The sequence below is a fragment of the Protopterus annectens genome, chromosome 5.part0, assembly GCF_019279795.1.
Source record: "Protopterus annectens isolate FY-2018-M chromosome 5.part0, PAN1.0, whole genome shotgun sequence".
Taxonomy (NCBI): domain Eukaryota; kingdom Metazoa; phylum Chordata; order Ceratodontiformes; family Protopteridae; genus Protopterus; species Protopterus annectens.
Genome location: NC_056735.1, coordinates 927,925,284 through 927,947,676, shown reverse-complemented (window position 1 = coordinate 927,947,676; position 22,393 = coordinate 927,925,284). Strand labels below are relative to the sequence as shown.

The following is a 22,393-nucleotide window of genomic DNA, read 5'->3' as shown; positions in this document are numbered from 1 at the left end:
GAAAAAAGAATATGGAATGCCCCCCAATACTCTGACCACATTTTCTGTAGTAGTATAAATACCACCTTGATTTTCCCTTTTATGGACAACACTAGCCTGGTGGGACTAATGCAGTCAATAAATGATAAATAAATATCTTTTGGAATTTAGTTTATTTTAAGCCTGGCACTGGTATAACATGATTTAACTTCAAGAGATGTCTGTCTTTTTAAACTGCACTGACAAGTTTGATCAGCTGACATGCTGTTAGATCAATTGCATGTTTTTAGCTTTTAAATAGAAGTGCCTGTTTCAGGATTCAGATTATGATGAATTCTTAAGTTAAACATATTAATAGCTATATCATACTCTCTTAATGGCAACAAGGATTTCATAATGCCTTTAGCACTACAACAGCCATGTATAAAAATTACCTTTTGGAAAGATACTTTCAGATTTATGCAGGCAGAGGTGCACACAAGACAAGAATTCCTGAAGGTTCAGTTCTCGGCCCAGTTATTTTCTCACTGTTCATCAGTGATACCACTGAGTATGTGCCTACACTGGATCTCACCTTGTATGCAGATGATATCTTACTGTTAGAAGCAAATAAATCATAGCATGACCTTCAATCACCATTGCAAAGAAATTACTCCCACTTATACTAATGACCATCCACAAATTAACTACTACTAAATCCCAGCAAAAGCAGTGTAATGCTACTTTCAACTCCCCAAAAAGCTGCCAAATTGCCTACTGGTGTATGTTATTTCAATTAATTAGTTTTGACAAGTAGATATAAATATCTCAGTTTCTCAATCCATGCAGGTAACATTTTCTAGTAAAGTTTAATTTTTCAACACATACAGTTAATACTACTAGGAAAGTTCTATCTCTACTATTATTATGTTACAAGGTTACTCACATCCTAACACCATCGGTGAAAACAGTGATATTAAAAATGTGTTGCTACCTAAACTTGAGCACTGTTTACCTTCACTACCCCCCATCAAATTATCCTCAGAGAACTCTGATTGCTGACAATAAAAGATTTGCATCACAAGCTGGCTCTGATAAACACCACTGCAGTCTCATTAAAGAACTGCATTGCCTATCTGTTACAAATAGAGCCTTTTTTTCTGCTCAGCTACATAATACTCAGGGTATGAAAACTAGGCTACTGTCTTCCTTTAAAGTCAATATTGCCATACAGGGAACAAACCTGCTCTTTAAGAAATAGCCATGATGACAAATTTGGTCTTGTCAGACTACCCTTCAAAGCTACAGCTGGGGAAAAAGTCTTCTGTCATCTAGTACCCACCACCTGCATGATCTTCCTAATGAGATCAAGACATTGTCTACACTGGGAGACAAAAAGACTTGAGTTGTTTCTTACCCATCTAAGCAATGAAGCCTTGTGCAAGTGTTACAGAGACAGTTAACCTACTATCACCCTGACCTTTGCCAGTGATATACTTTTAACAATAAATGTTGTCAGTATTTAATGTATCAAATATATTTATTCTCATACTTTTGTGTTCCAGCTTACTGTTCTATCATACATTGTTGTTTTGCTGGAGCTCTATGGAACTCATTTCAGTTCTATGTTCTGTGTCTTACCTTTGTGCTCTAGTTAAGGCTGAAAAGGGTCTTTGGAATACCCACTTACCCAGTTAACAAAACTAACTAAGTAACTTAGATCAGACTGACACTTTTCTCTTTCTGTCTTATGTCAGTGACATTTTCTGATTGTGATCTGAACTATTATCAGAGAACTAAATACATGCACACTGTGCTGCCAGCTATTCTGCTTTAACTTGGGATCCAGTCAATGGTGGATGGAAAGTGGAATTGAGTTTGGTATTTTCCAGGTTAGCAACCTCTCAGTGAAGCATAGTGACATCACTTACATAGTACTAGATGCTAGGTACAGTACAGACAGATGTTCGTCGTCTCCCATTGCTGCAGTCCTGACAAATGGGTACTCCGCTGCCCACCATCGGCCCGAATACCAAAGGGCTAGAACCGGCGTCGGTCACGGGCACCTGAGACTGACGTAAGTACTTGTCAGTACAAATGCGCATGACTGACACCATAACCTCAGTCTTTCTTGCCGCATGGTCCTCAGCAGAAGCAGTTTTTGCAAGTGCCGTTCGGCGTTCTGGAATTGTCAGTTTTCGAGTTTCAGACCGGATACCAAGTTGGCTAAGTACCCTGTTGGGAACATTTTTTGTCTTTTTCTTGCCTCAGTATTGCCGGATGTCAGAAAAAGTTAATAACTGTATTTCTTGTGGGAAACAGATTCCTCATAGGGATTACCATTCACTCTGCATTCCTTGTTTAGGGCCTGAGCACGACATTGTTGAGTGTCGTTTTTGTGCTACTTTTAACAAGCGTACTATTAAACATCGGTTGGACTGTGCTAGGCTGGTGTTTGGTAAACGTTGTAATTATAACATGCCGTCGGATTCTCCGACGACTGGTTCTTCTAAGAAGCGCAAAGATAAGTCTTTGCGATCCAAACAGGATGAGGCGTCCACTCCGGACGTCGGCTCTGTGGAACCACTGACTGCTTCAGTGGCTCCTTCTGACAGTTTACCAGTGTGTCTAGGGGAGCCTTTGTTACTGCAGGAAGTGGCTTCTCCTGTGTTAGGCCAGGCTGAGGGTGCTTCTTTGTTGTCAGTGGCTTCCTCCCCTCATAGGGTAGTTAGACCTCCTCCTTCTCAAGGCAAAGGCCATTCTAAATCTAAGTCTATCCCTGCTGGTGCTAATCCCCAGGGTCCAGCTCCTAGGAAGCACATGTTAAAGATGGCTGAAGATTTGATTACTTTAATTAGGGGTTCCATGCCCCCCCCTGTGAAGAGGCCCAGGATAGACACAGAGTTGGAGGGTCTGGTTCAGTCTTCCAATGAGTCAGATTCCTCTGTGGAAGAGCTTCAGGATTTCCCTCCCTATTCTGATTCAGAGGCTGAGGACGCTACTCCCTCTGCGTCCCCTCCAGAAGATTTTTCTTTCTCTGAAACTTTGCATTCCATGAGGGAACATTTCCGGTGGGATGGCCAGGATTATTCTGATTCTCATAAAAGGCTGAGAGAATTCTTGTTTTTACCTCAGCACAGGCCTTTGGCTATTCCCTCTGTACTGGATGTTGTTCAGGATGTCTTTTCTGAGGCTGCCCTTAACCCAGATTCTCTGCCCCCTGCCCCAGTTAAACCAGATAGATACTACAGGGTTCCGGAAGCTCACAAGTACTTGTATAAGAGTCCTAGGGCCGATCCAGAAACTATTTCTCAAGGCCCCAAAGGTGTTAAGGCTTCTGTGGTTAAGAATCCGGTTCCTCTGGACAAGGATGCTAGGGCCCTGGATAGGTGGGGTAAAAAACTGTATACCTCTTCTACTTTGGCTATGAGAGCTTTAAATTGTCAATTTCATATGCTCAGGTATCAGAATTATTTGCTAAGTCGATTGAAATGTAAAGTGGATGCTTTGTCTGAAGGTGTTGACTGTAAGGAGCTTCAGGATTTAGTGCATGCTTCAGACCAGGTTGGTAAGCATTCTTTGCAGTGTGGTTTTGATGCTTTACAAGCTTCTTCCAGGGTGGCTGCTACTAGTTCTGTTGTTCGCAGACATGCCTGGCTTAGAGATCAGTCCTTGTCAGAGCATGTTAAGGCTCGCATTATGGATGCTCCTTTGCAATCTGATGTTCTTTTGGCCCTCCAGTGGAATCAGTTTTGAAAAAAATGGAGGAAAAAGCTAAGTCTATGCAGACGGTAAAGGACTTCTTACAGGTTCAGCCCCCTAAGTTCAGTAGGAATTGGCCTGCTAGGGGATGGTCTTTTCCCTCTTCGGATTTTCATTCTAGGGGCAGGTCAAGGCATGGTAGAGGTAGGGCTTCCTCTCAGGGCCCTGTTACTTCTAGGCCTTTGAATTCTTTTACCCCTTCTGCTGGGGTGGGCAGGGGTCAGTCCTTTCGGAAGCAGTCCCAATGACCTGTGTCTTCAGCTGCCGGACTCTGCTTTGCTGGCAGCTCCTCTAGGAGGAAAACTGGGGCTTTTCAAAAGAAATTGGCATTTGGTTACCCAAGACAAATGGGTATTGGACATTATAACTCGAGACTACAAGTTTTATTTTCACACATTCCCTCCTTTCAAAGGTATGCTGGATGTGCCTCATCAGCAAAGACTGGAAGCGCAGGCACAGATTTTTTCTCTGCTCCGGTTGGGAGCAATACAGGCAGTTCCTTCTGTGGACAGAGGCACGGGGTTTTATTCCCGTCTTTTCTTAGTGCCAAAGAAGGGAAATACTTGGAGGCCCATTCTGGATTTATCCATTCTAAACACCTTTCTGGAAATTCCGAAATTCAAGATGTTGACACTGCAGCAGCTGTTGCCTATGCTAGGCAGAGATCACTGGATGGTGACTTTGGATCTCAAGGAGGCCTATCTTCACATTCCTATCAGGCCCAGTTGCAGGAAATTCCTGAGGTTTCGGACTGGGAATTTGCATTATCAGTTCTCTGCATTGCCCTTTGGCTTATCTACTGCGCCCAGGGTATTCACAAAAGTCCTGGCTCCAGTAATAGCTTTTCTCCGGCTAAGGGGAATTCAAATTTATCCTTATCTGAACGATTGTTTGATACTGGCTCAGGGCAAGCACGAACTTCTTCGACATCTGCAGTATGTGATGACAGTTTTCAGATGCCTAGGGTATTCTGTGAATGAAATAAAGTCCAGTCTAGTACCCTCACAGGAGATGTGTTTTCTGGGTGTGAGACTGAATACAGCTACTCAGATGGCATCTCTTACCCCGGACAAACAAAGAAATCTTCACCTATACTTCCAACAGCTATCCGTAATGTCCAGGCTGACTGCATGGACAGTCCTTCAAGCCTTGGGGTTCATGGCATCTTGCATTCTAGTACTTCCCAATGCCAAACTGCATATGAGGAAGCTACAATGGTATCTCAAAAGCGTTTGGACTCAACACAGCCACGATTTAGATACTGTCATTCGGATTCTACCTTGCATTCAGAAAGAATTTGTGTGGTGGGCTCAGGAATGTCACCTAAACAAGGGACTCTCTGTGACCCAACCGGAGGCAAGTCAGATATTAACGACAGACGCCTCGGAGTCAGCCTGGGGAGCTCATTTCAAAGGAAAATGGATTCAAGACCTTTGGCCCCCGGAGCTGCTTCACTTGCATAGCAACATGAAGGAGATGCTGGCAGTTCAATTTGCATTGAAAGCATTCCAGGATCTACTTCGACCGGGACTAGTGTTGATTCAAACAGACAACACAACTGTCATGTGGTACATCAACAAGCAGGGGGGAACTCATTCTTACCCTCTTTGCAGACAAGCAATGCTGTTATGGGAAACTGCTTTGGATCTGCACATCACTCTTCGAGCACAGTTTCTGCCAGGAGCACAAAATTCATTAGCGGATGTTCTGAGCAGACAGATGGTGGATCCTCACGAATGGAAGTTGGACCCTCAGGTATTTTGTCAGTTGACCATGGCTTGGGGAACTCCAGACATAGATCTGTTCGCTTCTCCTCTGAATTCCCAACTTCCTCTGTTTTGCACAAGGCTGTTTCATCCGAAAGCCTGGAAAATAGATGCACTATCCTTCAGTTGGAGCAACCTTCACGTGTATGCCTTTCCTCCTCTGCCTCTTCTTCCAAAGGTCCTGTTGAAAGTCAGGAGGGACAAACCTTGCATGATCCTTATAGCGCCGGATTGGCCTCGTCAACATTGGTACCCTCTGCTGAGGAGCCTAATTCACGGGACACCCTGGCCATTACCACGGATTCCTCACTTATTGTCTCAAGAAAACAATCATTTTCTCAATGTCAGGGTGCAATCCCTACACCTGACAGCCTGGCGCATTCAGTTTTAGAGGATGAGGGCCTTCAGCTCCCTCAACAAGTTTTGGATGTCCTTTTGGAAGCCAGGCGTCCTAGTACTCGAAAAGTTTATGCTGATAAATGGAAGAGATTTTTTCTTTGGAGTTCAGCTAAAGGCCTTGATGTCACGTTGCCTAATTTGAGTTGTACTTTGCAATATTTGACTATGTTACTGGACAAGGGTTTGTCCTTCTCTTCTATAAAAGTGCATGCTGCAGCTATTTCTGCTCACTATGATGGTGATCCTCCTTTATTTTCCCATCCTTTGCTTAAACAGTTTCTTAGAGGGGCAAAGAATATAAGACCCCCACGAAGGGCTCCTACTCCTGCCTGGGATCTTAATTTTGTTTTGGAAAAGCTGACTCTGCCTCCTTTTGAACCTGCAGCTACGGCTGAATTGAAGTTGTTGTCCTGGAAGACTGCTTTTTTATTGGCTGTTACTTCTGCTAGAAGGGTATCTGAATTACAGGCTCTCATGGCAGTGGAACCTTTTCTGATTTTTCACCAGGACAGAGTTTCCTTGCGTACTAATCCTACTTTTCTGCCTAAGGTAGTTTCTAATGTGGCATTGAACCAATCTATACATTTGCCTACTTTTTATGCTAACCCCAAAATGAAGGGGAAAGAGTTTTGCATTCTTTGGATGTGCATAGGCAGTTACGGTATTATTTGTTCAGAACCAATGAGTTCAGGAGATCTCAACAGTTATTTGTTTAGTTTGCTGTGGCTTCAAGTGGGAAAGCTGTCTCGAAACAAACTATTTCCAAGTGGATCGGCCATTGTATTGCTTTTTGTTACTCTCATCATGGTAAGGAGGTTCCAGTTGGGATCAGGCCTCATTCTACTAGGGCTACGGCCACCTCTACTGCTTTTTTGAGAGGGGTAGCTACTAAAGACATTCTAGAGGCAGCTACTTGGAGTTCTGTACATACCTTTACAAAGCATTATCATTTGCCTCTTTATTCTAAGTCTAGGGCTGGGTTTGCCACTTCAGTCTTTCAGGGCATGTCTGCAGCTCCTCCTGCTATTTAGTTGGCCAGCCTCCCTTTTTCTGTTGCTCTGGGATTCTACCCATTTGTCAGGACTGCAGCAATGGGAGGCAGAACATAGTACAGTTTTGTACCTACCATAAATGTAGATGTTCGAGGATCTCCATTGCTGCAGTCCTATTTTCCCTCCCTCCTTCCCCCTTTTTCTTTTTAGATTGGGGTTTTTTGGGTGGTGTTTTCTTTTTTGCATTCTGACGTCTGAGGCAAGAAAGACTGAGGTTATGGCGTCGGTCATGCGCATTTGTACTGACAAGTACTTACGTCAGTCTCAGGCGCCCGTGACCGACGCCGGTTCTAGCCCTTTGGTATTCGGGCCGATGGTGGGCAGCGGAGTACCCATTTGTCAGGACTGCAGCAATGGAGATCCTCGAACATCTACATTTATGGTAGGTACAAAACTGTACTGTATACATGCTGAGAAACCAGTTTTGATTGCATGAAAGTACAAACTACTCTGACTTCAATGAAAGTTTTCATCACCACTATTCTCTAAAGATACCAATCACTATGTTGTATAACTTTGAGAAGGGAAAGTGCAATGTGAAAGTCTGCACAGCTATAAATATATGTAGAGTGACAGAAAGGCAGACAGATAGAAAAACAGAGGGTAAAATATTAAGCATCGCAATGTTAAGCCCTGCATTGGGGAATGCAGAAAAAGCATGTAATTTTTATTTTTAATGCAAATAAATATACATACATATATGCATACACACACACACACACACACACACACACACACACACACACACACACACACACACACACACACACACACACATATCTAAATACATGCACAAAAACAACGTTTATGCTGATCTTCACAGTTCTTGATAGTTAAAACATATTTTGTACTGTGCTAGGCATTTCAAGATGTAATCATTGCTTGTTCTATAAATAATTTGGTTAGCATATAACATATATTTAAAAGCTATGCAAAACACAGACAGTTTACAAGTAAATCACAAAACATTATGCTTTTCAGTGTTATACTGCTGCTCGATGAATGCAAATCCCTTGAGCTTCAAATCCTCAAAACTCTTCCTCAACAATGCAGATATTTTCATTGAAAAGTATTGTTGAAGTGTTGTGCAGACAGTGCCATTTCCAGGTATTTGCCCCCCTTATAGTTTGACCAAACAGTTGACTATAGCATTTGGAGGGAGTGGAGGTACAATGTTTTTATACAGTTCATCTTGGTAGACATAGTTTTGGGGATTTAAGACTCAAATTTGCATTCATCCAGTCATTGTCGAATGCTTTTTCAGACTACCCTTTTCATCTTTAGTTCAACTTTTACATTTGTGTCTGGTATGTGCTATTTTTAAAATAAAATCTGGAAGATTTGTGATTTATTTCTCTATGGTAATCACAATAATAATTTCAGAACATTTATGTTTATCAGTAATCTCAATAATACCATTTGTTAATAAAGATCTAAAAGCTGTTACTGAAAATATTGCCTCCCCCATGATCAGTGTTCAATATTCACTGTGCAACTGAGTTATTCATCTGCTTATTATGTGGCCTGTATAAGTCATAGGCTAACATCATAAATGGAGAGGGGTACTGGCGTCAGCCAACTCATTCAGTTAACAAACAACTATATAGGAAATTACATTTGTATTTTTTTAATATTTCCTAAGTTGAAAATAAGCAAATAATTCTTGTTTTCAGAATGATTACAAAAAGTTGTCTATGCAGTGCAAAGACTTTGTGGTTGGCTTACTGGACTTGTGTCGGAATACTGAAGAAGTTGAAGCCATTTTAAATGGAGCTGTAGAAGTCAAACATGGCGAAAGTGAGGAAGGACGTCCAAGTCTTAGTCGATTAAAACTTGCAATTAAATATGAAGTCAAAAAGGTAAGAATAACGATGAACTACTTTTTAGTGGTGAAAGTACTCGTCTACTGATAAATTCATATTAACCAACTTTTCTCCCAATATATTTTCTAGTTATTTGCTTTGCTACTGTTTCTCTGTTCTCATAATTCCTAAAGGCAACATTTCCTAAATCCCTCACTTTTTATCTCATTTGAATTAATTTTTATTTAGCTAGAACAGCAATCAGAGAGATTACTCACATCCTAGTACACAAAAATATGGTCAATAAAAAATAAATAGGTTTTGAAAGAATGCATCTAAACTTAAAATCTCCATGTTTAAAATCTAAACCATTTCAGAGTTGCTGCACTTTGATTTCTGCACTTTTATTTTCTAAGATTAATATCATTTTATGAAAAATGGGGAAAACAGAACGACATTGATCCATTTCATTAAAGTGAATGTCAGAGCAGAAGCAACTTGTATACAAACTTTATACTTGTCTAATAATTCGTTGAAACAGTGAACTGCATTAAGTGTAATAACTTGTTATTTTTCTGTAAGGTGCTCCAACCTTGCTTCATTTTTTAATATTGTAAAAATTATCAAAATCATTAGATGATAGGATATTCTACTGTATACCCTATCTGGGTTCATATCATAAGCATGAAAACTGAATTGTGCGAACACCTATTGAGTGACACAGAAAGAGCGAATCATCACAATATCGAAGGTATGAATGGATACCGCCGTAGGGAATTCTTCCTTTTGCTTCAATGGAGTGCGATCTCCGAGTTGATATATTTAAGTAGGGGGGTGTGGGGGGTGCAGGGGGTCTTGCCCCCCTGCATAAAACAGTTAGTGGCAGTATTTGTTTGTTGGTTTTGTCGTGTTTGGGATTCAATGTTTTGGGATTTCGCCCTTTATGTTTCACTCAATAGGTGTTCGCGTGATTTAGTGTTTGTGCTTATAATATGACACCCCCCCTAGCTTTACAACAATCATCATGTATAAGGTGTTTTATTTATTTATTTTTATTTTATGCATTTGTTAACTCTGTGAGATCTCTGGGTCAAGTGTCCATTTTTAAGAGTGACTCAAGCGCTCCTCTGGTTAAGCAACTTACAAAGACTTATGCATCAGGCAAATGAATGTGGAAGGAATCCAGCTGTATACCCTTGCTTATGGGCAACAGGTACGTTTAAACCTCAGTGTGATACTTGCCAGATATAAGATATCAAAAAATGTAGGATAGTACTTATCCCTATTCATGTGTTCAGCAGTCCCTATTACATTTTGGTGTACTTCATTATTCTAATTTGGAAGACACAACAAATATCACCGAATAACCACCTGTGAACTTTGTAGACTTAGGCTATTCTTTTAGTTAATAGATAGTATACAGTTGTGTAAGTTGAATTTACTATAACAGTATATGCTCGAATGATCACTGCTGCAGTAGTCTTAAGCTTAGCTATATGGGCTATATCCTGCCAAGCATATAACAGCTGGCCAGCTTTCTAAGCTTCTGAGCACCTTCAATACCCCAAATTGACAAGCAATTCAAACTCAGCTAACTAAAATACAATTTTGGACAGAAAAAGCCCTTCAGAGCTTTCCTGCCAACAGAGATAGGAAGGCTGAGCCCTGAAAGGATAATGCTATGAACAACAGACAATAAATTTCCACACTCTGGCATAAAAAACACACCAAAAAACAAGGGAGATGGAGAAGGTAGTGACTACTGCAGCAGTGATCATTCAAACATCAACTTTTACAGTAAGTACATCTTACACAACTGAACTATGTTCCTCTTTCTGATCACTGCTGCACTAGCTTTAGTGATGTGTGTAGATTACCATATCTAGCTACATCCAAGAGGTGGAAAGAGAATTGTCCCGGAACCCCTGGAGAATGGTCCTAGTAAAGCTTGATCTAGATCTTGAGAAGGAACCAAGCTTATAGTGTTTTATAAAAGTATGCACAGAGGACCAGGTAGCAGCTTCTAGAACTTGTCTAGAATCCAAGCCTTTCTAAAAAGCCAGAGAAAAAGCTAGAGCACTAGTAGAGTTGGCCTTGACCATGTCTGGAACAGATTTGTTATGGTGAGTATAACAAAATGCAATTGCATTAGATAACCATTTGAAAATAGTCATCTTTGTTGTATGTGGGTATCCAATGTATGGAATATCATTTCTCCCTCGTATTAGGTTCAGAAAAGAAAATGGACAGATTGACAGTTTGGCTAAAAGTAAAATTGGATACCACTTTAGGCATAAAAGAAGGATGAGTTCTCTAAGAAACCATGTCCCTATGGAAAATGAGATGGGGTTGACTCACCATAAAAGCTTGCAACTCAGATGCTCTTCTTTCAGAGGTTAAAGCAATCTGTAAAACTGTTTTTCATGTTAAGAACCCCAAGTCAGACAGACATCTGGTTTAAATGGAACAAGTGTTAGCTCCTCTATCACAACATTAAGATCTCAAAGAGGAGCCACCAGTTTTCTAGGAGGCATTTTATGAAAAGCCTCTTTCAAGAACATTTTGACATGAGACTACATTGAAAAAGGAGGACACTGGCAGTCTTAGTGAAATAACCAATAAATGAACCTTGACAGAAGAATAAAGGCAGTAGGACAGTAACACACACAAATATTGCAAAACCAGACAACAAGTAGCCCTGAATGGATGCTCGTTATTTTGTTTTCACCAACTAGAAAACCTTTTCCATTTGCTAATATATGATCTTTTAATATCAGCCTTTCTTGCCTCCATTACTACCTGCTGCTCATCCTCAGAAAACAAGTGCCTAAACAGGAATTGAGGCCCTGTTATTCAGGCAGTCAGTTAAATAAGGGAGAACCAAGTTGTCCCTGTCCACAAGGGAGTCACCATAATGATCTTGGGAGATTCTGGGGGATTACTTCTGAATCTTCAGAACTACCCTGAATATTACTGAAAGGTTGGAAATGCCCACAAGAATATTCCTGTCCAAAGAAAAGGTACCTGACTTCCAGGCCTTGTTGCATGCAGTCCTGGAACAGTATTTTGTCAGTTGATTGTTCAGAGAGAAAGCAAAGAAGTCTACTTGAGGAATTTCTCACAGATGGATCAAATCTTGGAAGGCCCCTGATCTGGTTTCCATTCATGAGAGTCTGCCCTGGTCCTGCTCAGCTGTCTGCCACATAGGTTCATAGGTAGGTACTAGGCTATCGGCCCAAGGGCCTAAGTAAGCCTAGCCAACAAGGTTCCTTGGCTTATGCCACCCAAGAAAGTCATTTTCCTGTGCCCATGTCGAGCAGAGCTACCAAAGTGATCCCTGAGGTGTATTTCCTATTTCCCATCCACTTATCAAGATTTTTCTTGAAGAGTGCCAATGAGGAACTTTGCTTGACATAGATGGGTAGCTTGTTCCAGAGTATGGGAAGTCTCTGGGACAGGAATCTATCCCTCCAGCATGTCCTGTTTATTGTGGTGACAAGGTTTAAGTCCGTCGAGCATGTAGCGCAGAGGGATTGTGATTTCTTTAGGTGTAGCATGTCCAACAGATCTGGGTTTGACATAGCTTTATATGTTAGGCAGAGATCACCTCAGAGTAGGCGATATGCTACGGAGTAAAGCTAGAGTTTTTTGAGACAGTGTAGGGCATCTGTTTGAGGCCAGTAATCCTCTTTGTGAGGTACTTCTGTGGCCTTTCCAACTGGTGCAGATATCTTGTGAGGTGCATTCCAAAAGGGGCATTGTACTCTATTATGGGTCTAATGAGTGTCGAACAGAGGGAAACATTGACCTCTTTTTTCCTAGATAAGAACCCTTTAGTGATGAGGTGTGCCACTTAGAAGGATTTCCTGACTACTGTAGTGATGTGATTATCAAGGGAGAGACTACTGTCCACCTGGGTCCCTAGGTCTCTTATCACACATTTGGCATTAAGTAGACTGTCGCCTATGTGGTAGTTCATGGGTACAGAGTTTTTACCAAAGGGGATGACAATGCACTTTTTGGCATTGAGCTTGAGGCCATGGCTCTGACACCAGGCATCTGTCTCAGTGAGGCCCTTCTGTAGGATGTTCACATCATTTGGGGATTCAACTATGGATCTTAGTATGCAGTCATCTGCGAACTTCATTAGCCAAAGACCTTCTGTGTTAGCCTGTACTTCAGAGAAGTAGATACCAAACAGGTGAGGTCCCAGGACTGAACCGTGTGGTACTCCACTTGTCACTGGTTTGAAGTCAGATTTGGAGTCTGCAACATTTACAGTGTGGGTTCTGTCAGTGAGCCAATTGGCAACCCATCTTGTGACATAGGGATTTAAACCTAGTTTAGTGAGTTTAGCTATAATTCCAGAATGTGGGATGGTGTCGAATACCTTGGCGAGATCAAGATAGGTTGTGTGAACCACTTTACCCTCGTCTACAGCTTTGGTGACTGCCTCAAAGAAGTCACTCAGGTTCCAGAGGCATGATCTGCCTTTCACAAACCCGAACTGGGTGGGGTCCAGAGTTTGGAGGTTACCAATGTCTTTGTTTATGAGTTCCATGATGATACGTTCCATGGCCTTACAGACCAGGCTCGTCAGGCTAATAGGCGATAGTTCCCGGGATCAATGGTGGCTCCCCCTTTGCAGAGTGGGATAACTGTTGCTGTACATCATTCAGTGGGTACAAAGCCTGATGTGAGACTATGACTGAACATGGTGCTTAGGTGAGGGGGGCCAGTTCATTCTGAAATTCATGTAAAACGTAGCCTGGGATGTTGTCCGGTCCCATGGATGCTGTGTTTTTGGCTTTAGAGAGTACTGCTTTTACCTGCATAGTTGTGATTACAGGGACTCTGCATTCCTCCTGTATAGATATGGGCCCTTTAGGGGGTGAGAGGGGAGTAAAGATAGCACTGAACCTATCTGCCAGGACGTTGGCAATATCAGTTGGTTCTGTAATTTTCATGCCGTTGTGCTGTAACTCAGAGCAGATCTGGATGTTGCCATTGAGATTCTTGACATAGCTATAGAATGCTTTGTGGTTGTCCCTAGAATCAGTGGTGATTTTGTTTTCATAGCTAGCTTTGGAGGATCTTATAAGGGATCTCATCTTCTTACTGAGGCTGACCAGGGAACTCCTCCACTCATGGGATTTTACTCTCTTTTGCAACAGTTTCTATCTTCTGTTGTAGAGTTTGTTTATGGTAGGGGACCACCAGATTGGCTTCCTTTTTTTGGAAAATAGTGTCTTGGTTCTATTTAGGATAGCACAATCCATGCACTCATGTAAGTGCTTATAGTGTGCATCTGTGTAGGATTCAACAGTCATAACTGTATTGTCCATCTCCATGGGTGTCATGAAGTTCGCCACTTCTATCTTAAGAAGCATGAAGTTGGCTTTGGAGAAATTTTTTACCAAGATTTCCTTAATGGGGGTTGGGGGCCGGATGTGGATAAGTGATTAGCTTATGGTCAGATCTAACCAACGAGGAGTTGACTTCAGGTATGAAACACTAGTCACTCGTGTTGGTAATGACTAGGTGTAGGATATTGTTGCCCCTGGTAGGGGTGTGGATAGGTTGATCCAGGGCATTGGAATTTATGAATTCCAGAAAGTGTTCAGTGAAGGAGTTTGGTTCATGAGTAGCTTTCCCTGTTAATGGAGGGGTAGTTGAAATCACCTATTATTAGGGTGTTTAGTTGAACCCTAATATTTTCCAGTATATCAAGAAAAGAGAAGTGGGAATCCTGGGGCATGGTAGGGGATCTGTAGCAAGTTACACTTTGGATTGCAGTTTTGCCCAGAGTTAGTTGCACTTGGATAACCTTGGATGCATTATGCTGAGCAACTAGACTGGAGGTGTGGATATCCTTAACGAATATAGACAGACCTCCACCTTTGGTGTTCTGGTCCAGGTTAGGTGGCCGAAAAGTGTGGTATGAGTTATAGCCTGGTAATGCAAGGGTGCTCTCTGGAGCCTTGAAGCAGGTCTCAGTCACTGCACAGATATCGATTTTCTCCATTTTAAGGAGTGCCTCGAGGGAGTGCATTTTGAGGTTTAGTCTTCTAGCATTGAGTAGCATTACCCTCAGTTTTTGCTTGCCTGTTCCTGTTATGGTGGTGAATTTGTCATTTGAACCTTACCTAAAAAGGCACTATAGGGGCAGCAAGGGCCTTAGAGAGTATCCGGAATCCCAGGGGTGACAGGTGCAGGCTATCACTGGCAAAGCATCATTGTCTGTCGACCATGTCGTCCCAGGCAGACAGATGCTGGATTCCCTTAGAATGACACCAGAAGCTTAGCCAATTGTTGAAGTCAATCATTTTGTTTTTGTACTGCGGTATTATTCTGGGTGTTGGCAGGGTGCTACTCAGGGCTAGGGCCATACCTGCCTGGGCTAAAAGATCTGAGTACTCTTCCCTGTCACTTTTCATGTAGTCCAGGGAGGTACATGTCAGGTCATTCACACCAACATGGACAATGGCAGAGTCATATTTGTACTTGTTGTGGAGTGACCTGAGTGTGTGGGTTATGTGTTGAATTCTGGCACCTGACAGAATATAGGATGCCTATAGAGTGAGATTGTGCTGTGAAGCTATAATCCAAGCTAACATGGCTAGTCTGCTAAGAGGGTATTACCTTTCCCCCCCTTGCTTGTTGATGTACCACATGACTGTGGTATTGTAACCACTTGAAGAGGTCCAAGGGACCAAAGATAGTTCAGAGAGTTGAGTGCATTGATCAGAGCAAGAATCTTTTTGATATTTACATACTTGTGTATGTCCTTAATATCCCACAACCATTGCACTTTTATCTCTCCTGAAACTACTCCCTTAGCAAAGTCTGAAGTGTCTGTGGTGACTGACTACTGTAGTGCAGGGAGGGAAAAGAGGAGTCTTGGATTTAAGGATATCTGTTGTCTCCACCAAAGGATTCCTGTTCTGACAAACCCCAGCATCTGAAAAGATAAGGGGTGTTGACGCTGGGAGAAAAAAGATTTCAGATGCCACTTTATCTTACTCATGTTGATTCTTTCTAGGGGTATCATGAGAATCATAGATGCCATGAGAACCAAAATCCTGAGTTATTCCCTCACAGAGACTGAAGTCTGAGAAGAAAATATTATAAATAGATCTAAATAAACATCTACTTTTCCCTGTTGAACAAAAAGCTTTTTGAATTGAGGTTTCCTGCTGACATGCCAGGAACACAATCCTGTGTGATAGAGTCAAGAAAGACTTTCAATGTTCTCTTGGAATGCCATTTTCTGTAAGAGATTTTTCAACCAAGATAGACATTCCTGACACCTTGAAAAAAAAAACTTTGCAAAGATAAGCAAGTCATTTAAATATGGACAAATGTGGATACCCTGTTGCCTGCAATGAGCTATAATCGGAGCTAGGCATTCTGTGAACACTCTTGGTGCAGTGGATAGTTCAAAGGGTAAAGCAGAGAATTGATAATGTGATCCAGACACACAAAACCTTAAGAAATGTCTAAAGTCTGGATGAATAGAGACATGATGATAATCATCTTTTAAGTCTAGTATTAATAGAAAACTTAAAAGATGAAGAAGAAGTAAAAGGTCATGAAGTGATGGCATTTTGAATTTGGGCACAGTCACAAACAGGTTTAGCAAAGAAAGATCCAGAACTGGTCTCCAAGCATTTTCTTTCTTTCTTTGGTACTATGAACATTGTTGAATAAAACCTGAGAAGGAAGAACTGTTCCTTTCACTCCTTTGGACAGTATGCAATGAAGAATCAGTGAAAACAAACAGAGTCTGATCTGCAGGATAAAGAATGACCACCTGGAAAGGAGGAATTTCCACCCTCTGCCATCTGTAACTTTGATTAATGATTTCCAGAACCCATTTGTCTGAAACAGTCTATTGCCAAAGTGAAAATCTGAAGTATGTTGAGACTGTTTTTTTATTCCTGCCAAAATTGGATAAGGAGAAAGAAAATCCCTTAGATAATTTGGGAAAGGAGGGCTGAACAGTCTTACAGATTCTCTGGAACTGCTTGCCATTTTCTTTCACTTTTTGATCACTTCTGCAGCAGAGGGGCCAAACACTAAATCTCTACCAAAGGGAGAATTTATAAACCCATTGTTTTACATCATCTGGGAGGTTCTGAGAATGCAGCTAAGTAAACCCCCTTAAAACAGTACCAGTGGTCATAGCCCTGGAAGTAGCATCAACAAAGTCATACACACACTACAAACAATGTGCAATAGAAGAAACTATGTTATTTGAAGCAGATGTTTCTTCCCAAGAAGAGACTGGAGATAGAAGATAAACAATTCCTAATACTATATCTATTTATCAGAAGAAACATTTAACATATGAGTCTGACAATTCAGAATTCTGAAAATCAGAGTTGTAGAAGTATACACTTTTCCCCCAAACCTATCAATAATTTTCCCATCCTTATTATTAGAAAGAGTAGGATTTGAATTATGTAAAGGATAACAGCAGCAGGGGAGTCAACTAAGGCTATAGCTGCTGGGTTAGGTTTGGGAACAGTGTATAACAATTTTAAAGACTGAGGAGCTCTATATATCCTATCTGTCTTTCTAGGCATAGCTGGCTGACTATCAGGATAATTGCAGGTAGTAAGACAGACATCATGTAAAGGGATCAGAGCAGGAGGAATTAATGTAGATTTTGGAAAAGCCTTCTGTAACAACTCATAGTACTTTCTGAGACACTGAAAAACCTTAGCTTTCTCCCACTGAAAACACCAGCAGTAACCTCAGAGAAAGAAACCCCACAGGGAAAATTAGAACTAAGCTCTTCTCTGAGTCTGAATCGGAAATCTGAGGACAAAACCCCAAATCCAGGGTCTATATTAAATTATAGAAAGCTCCTGTGAACAAATGGTGTTTCATTGAATATGCTGTTCATTAATTTCTGCCCACACTACCCGCTAATTATATATACCAACTCCGAGATTGCACTACAGTGAGGCAAGGGCAAATTTCCTGATCCTCCCTGTATCACAATCTCACTATGAACAGTTCTGTGAATGGCATGTTCAATATAGCAGCACTGAAAATGCCATTCACTGAACAGTATTTTCGATAATTTAATAGGGACCTCCAAATCCATCCCTGCATCTTCCTGTTCAGATTCAGAATCCTGAATCTCTTCAGGAAAAGAGGAAGTCATCTTTCTTTTACAATAAACTACTTTCCAAGAAGTATTCAGTAGCCTGAATTAAACCCCGAGCCAGTCCCAGTAAACTATTCCTACCCAAAGAAGATTGAGGAGGAGTACATACATTCTTGGGTTTCTGTTTCTTTTTGACAGGAAAAATGGAGACAACTATGCCACTATTGGCAGCAGCTGCTTCCCCAGCAGAGTATTCTGACACAACAGGGAAACCTTCCCTGTTCCCTGTCCCAGGACTAACAAAAGTGGCTCTCCCTTGTCCACTGGGACTCCAAATAGACACCGAGTATATGGCTAACCTCGGGTCTATAGTAACTGTAGATGCTGGGGTGAAAAATAAATGATATGAGGTACAACAAATGGCCACAGCAGAGTCACATACCTGCAGTGGACAGAACTTGCTGGCCTGTTGTGTTGGCAAAGGCTGTTTGACTAACATTTTCTTTTTGTGGCTGGAGAAGGACCAACCATTGGACCAGTAGCTTGTTCCATGGTCAAGCCAAAAATGGTGCCCTTTTCTCTAAGAAGACAAGCAGCAGATGCCAGTAAAACTACCAGCCCACAAAAGTTACTTTTTTCATAGAAAAAAATAGAGTTAAAGGAACTTTTTTAAAACACTATGGTAGCTCCATAACAAAAATATAGATACAATTTTCCCACTGAAAGTATTTTTTTCAGTTAGTTTACAATAATTTTTAAACTGACAGAAAAAACAAGTACTCCATTTAAAAGTACGTTATAGTCCTTAGACAGTCTATTATATAACAACCCTATCTTTAAAATAACTTTCTTGAAGAGAAAAGTAATAAAACATCAGGAAATTTTAAGAAAATGGAAGGCTTTTTCCCCAAAGGGAATGAATCTGCCCAAGAAAGAAAATTGTAAGCTGACCATTGATCCTCAAATGCCTCATAGGAGGGTACTCTTCATTGGCAATAAAGCTCTGAAGGGTTTCGCTCACAAACTTGTCTTTTAGTTAGTTCAGTTTGAGCTGTGTGACAGTTTGGGCACATGGAAGGTGCCCTAAAGCTTTAGAAGCTGGCTGGCTGGTATATCCTTGGCAGGATATAACCCATATAGTTAAGGCAAAGGATACTGCAGCAGTGAACCATATGAAGAATATCATATAGTGCACATGCATTTTGTTTTGAAGTCCTGTTCATGTGTACTGTATTCACAACCTACTAGTATTTTATTTTAGTTTTCAGTGGTTGCTGCTGTAAGGTATATGTCCACATTTTTTCTTTAACACACTGCATGGTGTTGCATTGGTATGTACCTCACAAGACATCTACAAGAACTGGAAAGGCCACAGAAATACCTCACAAAGATGATTACTGGCCTCAAACAGATGCCCTATGCAGACCATCTCAAAAAACTCCAGCTTTACTCCGTTGTGTATCGCCTACTCAGATGCGATCTCTGCCTAACATACAAAGCTATGTCAAACCCAGAGCTGCTGGACATGCTCCACTTAAAAAAATCCCAATCCCTTGAAGCTACACGCACTAGGGACCTAAACCTTATCACCACAATAAACAAAACATGCTGGAGGGATAGATTCCTTTCTCAGAGACTTCCCATACTCTGGAACAGACTACCTATCTATGTCAAAAAGAACTCCTCATTAGCACTCTTCAAGAAAAATCATGATTGGATGGGAAATAGGAAATTCATCCCAGGATCACTTCTGTGGCTTTGTTTGACAGGGGTACAGGAAAATAATTTTCTTCTGTGGCGAAAGCCAGGGTACCTATTTGGCTAGGCTTATATAGGCCCTAGAGCCTATAGCCTAGTACCTACCTATGAACCTATGAAGTAGACTTAGCGGGATGCAGTCTGGTCAGTATGAGGCTACAGAAACTGTCGTGGTCATTGTCGTTATGCATTTTAGTTACTCTGACAGAATGATGTTGAGTCTGATAAGTGAGTTGCAGCAGACAGTAAATTTATACAAATCCTCTCGATGCATTTTGTAAAGTTCAGGCAAACTGATTCTACATATCTAACACACAGTTCTTTTCCATTGTCTGTTTTATATTGACCATTATTTGTTAGTGGTTTATCATAATTTTATTTTTGACTTAACGAATGTCTGTAGCATGCAGTCTTTTGTTTTGTAGATTAAGTTTTTTTTTTTTTAAAACAAGTTTATTGTTTTAACATACAAGAAAAATGTCATAACAATTTTATACAAGTAATTAAAATAGATGTGATTATAACATTCAACAAAACAACATGTAGATTAAGTTTTGACAGCTCATTAATCATGTTCTAGGCTATTATGGATTACAGACTAGACAAGGTTTTATCTAACTGCCTTATTTCCCAATATGGTCATGCTTTTATCTCATGTCAACGTAATTTTTTATAATTTACATGAAATCCAAAGTAAAGAAAATGTTATGATTTCACTATGCTTTTTTTTTTTTTTTTTTTTTTTTATTTCTCATTCAATAAGGATTGGTAAATGGGGGATACAGTCTTGCCTGCTATTTGTAGTTTTGAGCTCAATAAGCACTTTTGGGAAACCATCTCAGGAGAAGGTATGTGTCAACTGCTATTCTCACCATTGGATACAGATTTTACACATATTGGTAAATGGGTCACTCAGACAACTGACTGTAACATGAACCATGTTAAAGCAACGCCCATCAGAATCAACCAATCGGTTCTTTCTGATATGCAGATGACTTTACATAGCACTTTTATCAGGCAAATGGTTGGATTTAAATTATAGCTCCAGCCTGGAAGCAGTAGTTCCATGTGGCTTCCTCTGACTCTAAGTCATGCAGTGGATAAACTGGAGATATGACTGGCATCTGTTTTACAATATGTTCCAAAATCTAATAAGACATCAGCTTTCTTATTACTTTGACTATATCCTTGGAGAAGAAATTAAATAAAGCAAAATGAAAGGAAAAAAAAAAAAAAGAGTAAGAGAGAGAGAGATAGACAAGGAAGGGTTATAAACTAAAGAGAACCACATGGGAAAAAATATACCCATGTACCTCCTAGATACACAGACTAAGCAATTTTTTCTTGTTTTATTCTTATATATGTACTAAGATAATGTACTTGCAAGTTTCTCTATACATTTTTTTGCAGCTAATATACTTAAATATTCAGTGTCCTAGTGTTGCATGTAAAATGACTTGTGACAGCAAATAACCACATGAAAACTAACTACGTCAATGTAAGGTAAAGTGTTGACAAATTTGAATTAGTTTCAGGTTGCATTGAGAAATGCAGGTCTTCAACTAGCAACATACATATTACCTCTTATACTTTGTTCTTTTCTGGATTTTCCAAAAAGAATTTTAGACTGCCACATTTCTTTAAAATAGATTTGGGGACATTTCTAAGTACCTATGCTAAATTTGTGCTCCATAAAACTTCCTTTAATTTCTATTGTACAATACGTTTAATGTTAACCAAACCTAAATAAAAATGTCTAAGTGTAAGTATTATTAAATGCTTCTGATGCACTTCTATATTCAATAATTAAAGCTGCCTTTTGTAATTAATATAGCTTGATACATCTTTACTTTCAAAACTTATTTGCTGGCTTATAGACTCCATGAATATTGGCATGGTTATGTTATTCAAAACAAAAATGTGAAGAATGCCATTTCTAAGCAAATCAATGCTTGTAGTAATTAAAAAAATGCCACTAGATAGCAGATGATGTGATTTTGATAAGAGTATTAGTATCAGGGGAACTCAACTGACAACTATTACTGTGGGCTAATCACCTCTGAGATTAAATGAACATTTGAATGCAAAGTATATTGCAAATTTAATGGTAATGATACTTTAAGGATGTTTGTACTGTTTCTTATATTAATTTTTACATGGGGAGTAATATCACTAGGTTATTGGTTAATTGGTCACATTGTTTTGTTATAGGAGTATTTACAGAAGCAAAATGCTTGATTTTTTTAATCTGAAGAAGTCACTGAATAAAATGAGATGAAAGCACTCAATCTGTGTTTCCAGAAGGTTCATCTGTTCTTTTTTTTTAATTATTAGTTTCATAGGTAAAGAACTGCAATTAGGTTACCTACCCTTTATGTAGATTATTAATTTAGGTAATAATTGCTTTTTTATAGATTTTGCTGACTCTGGGTTACTTGATTGTTTGAGCTGATAACATAATATTCTATTATAACAGAATTCATCCAAATTGTAGAGGCATAAGACTTGGCTAATTTGTATTTCTATTTATTGTAAGGATATAAACTGGATCCATAATTTACATACATGTAAAAATCTTCTACGCATTAAAGCAGAATGTGACACATTTTGACAATATTTAGACTTTTGTTTTCTCTTTTGTTGAAGCAAAATCTCAGAAATTAAAAGGAGTGTCAGACATTGATTTACAAGTTGCCTCAATTGGTATATGGGAGTTCTGATACCCTACTTGCATCACATAATGTAACTTTTGTATCATACATGCATCTAATTGTATAT

The 22,393-nt window shown here is 40.1% G+C and overlaps 1 protein-coding gene across 1 annotated transcript in view; it reads left to right on the top strand.

Moving 5' to 3' along the window:
* TRPC6 (transient receptor potential cation channel subfamily C member 6) overlaps positions 1 to 22,393 on the top strand; it is a 1,017,840-nt gene that overhangs the window by 511,808 nt on the left and 483,639 nt on the right. The window contains exon 3 of the mRNA XM_044072711.1: positions 8,611 to 8,796. Within this exon, the coding sequence (XP_043928646.1) occupies positions 8,611 to 8,796 (186 nt within the window). The remainder of the gene's footprint in view (positions 1 to 8,610; positions 8,797 to 22,393) is intronic.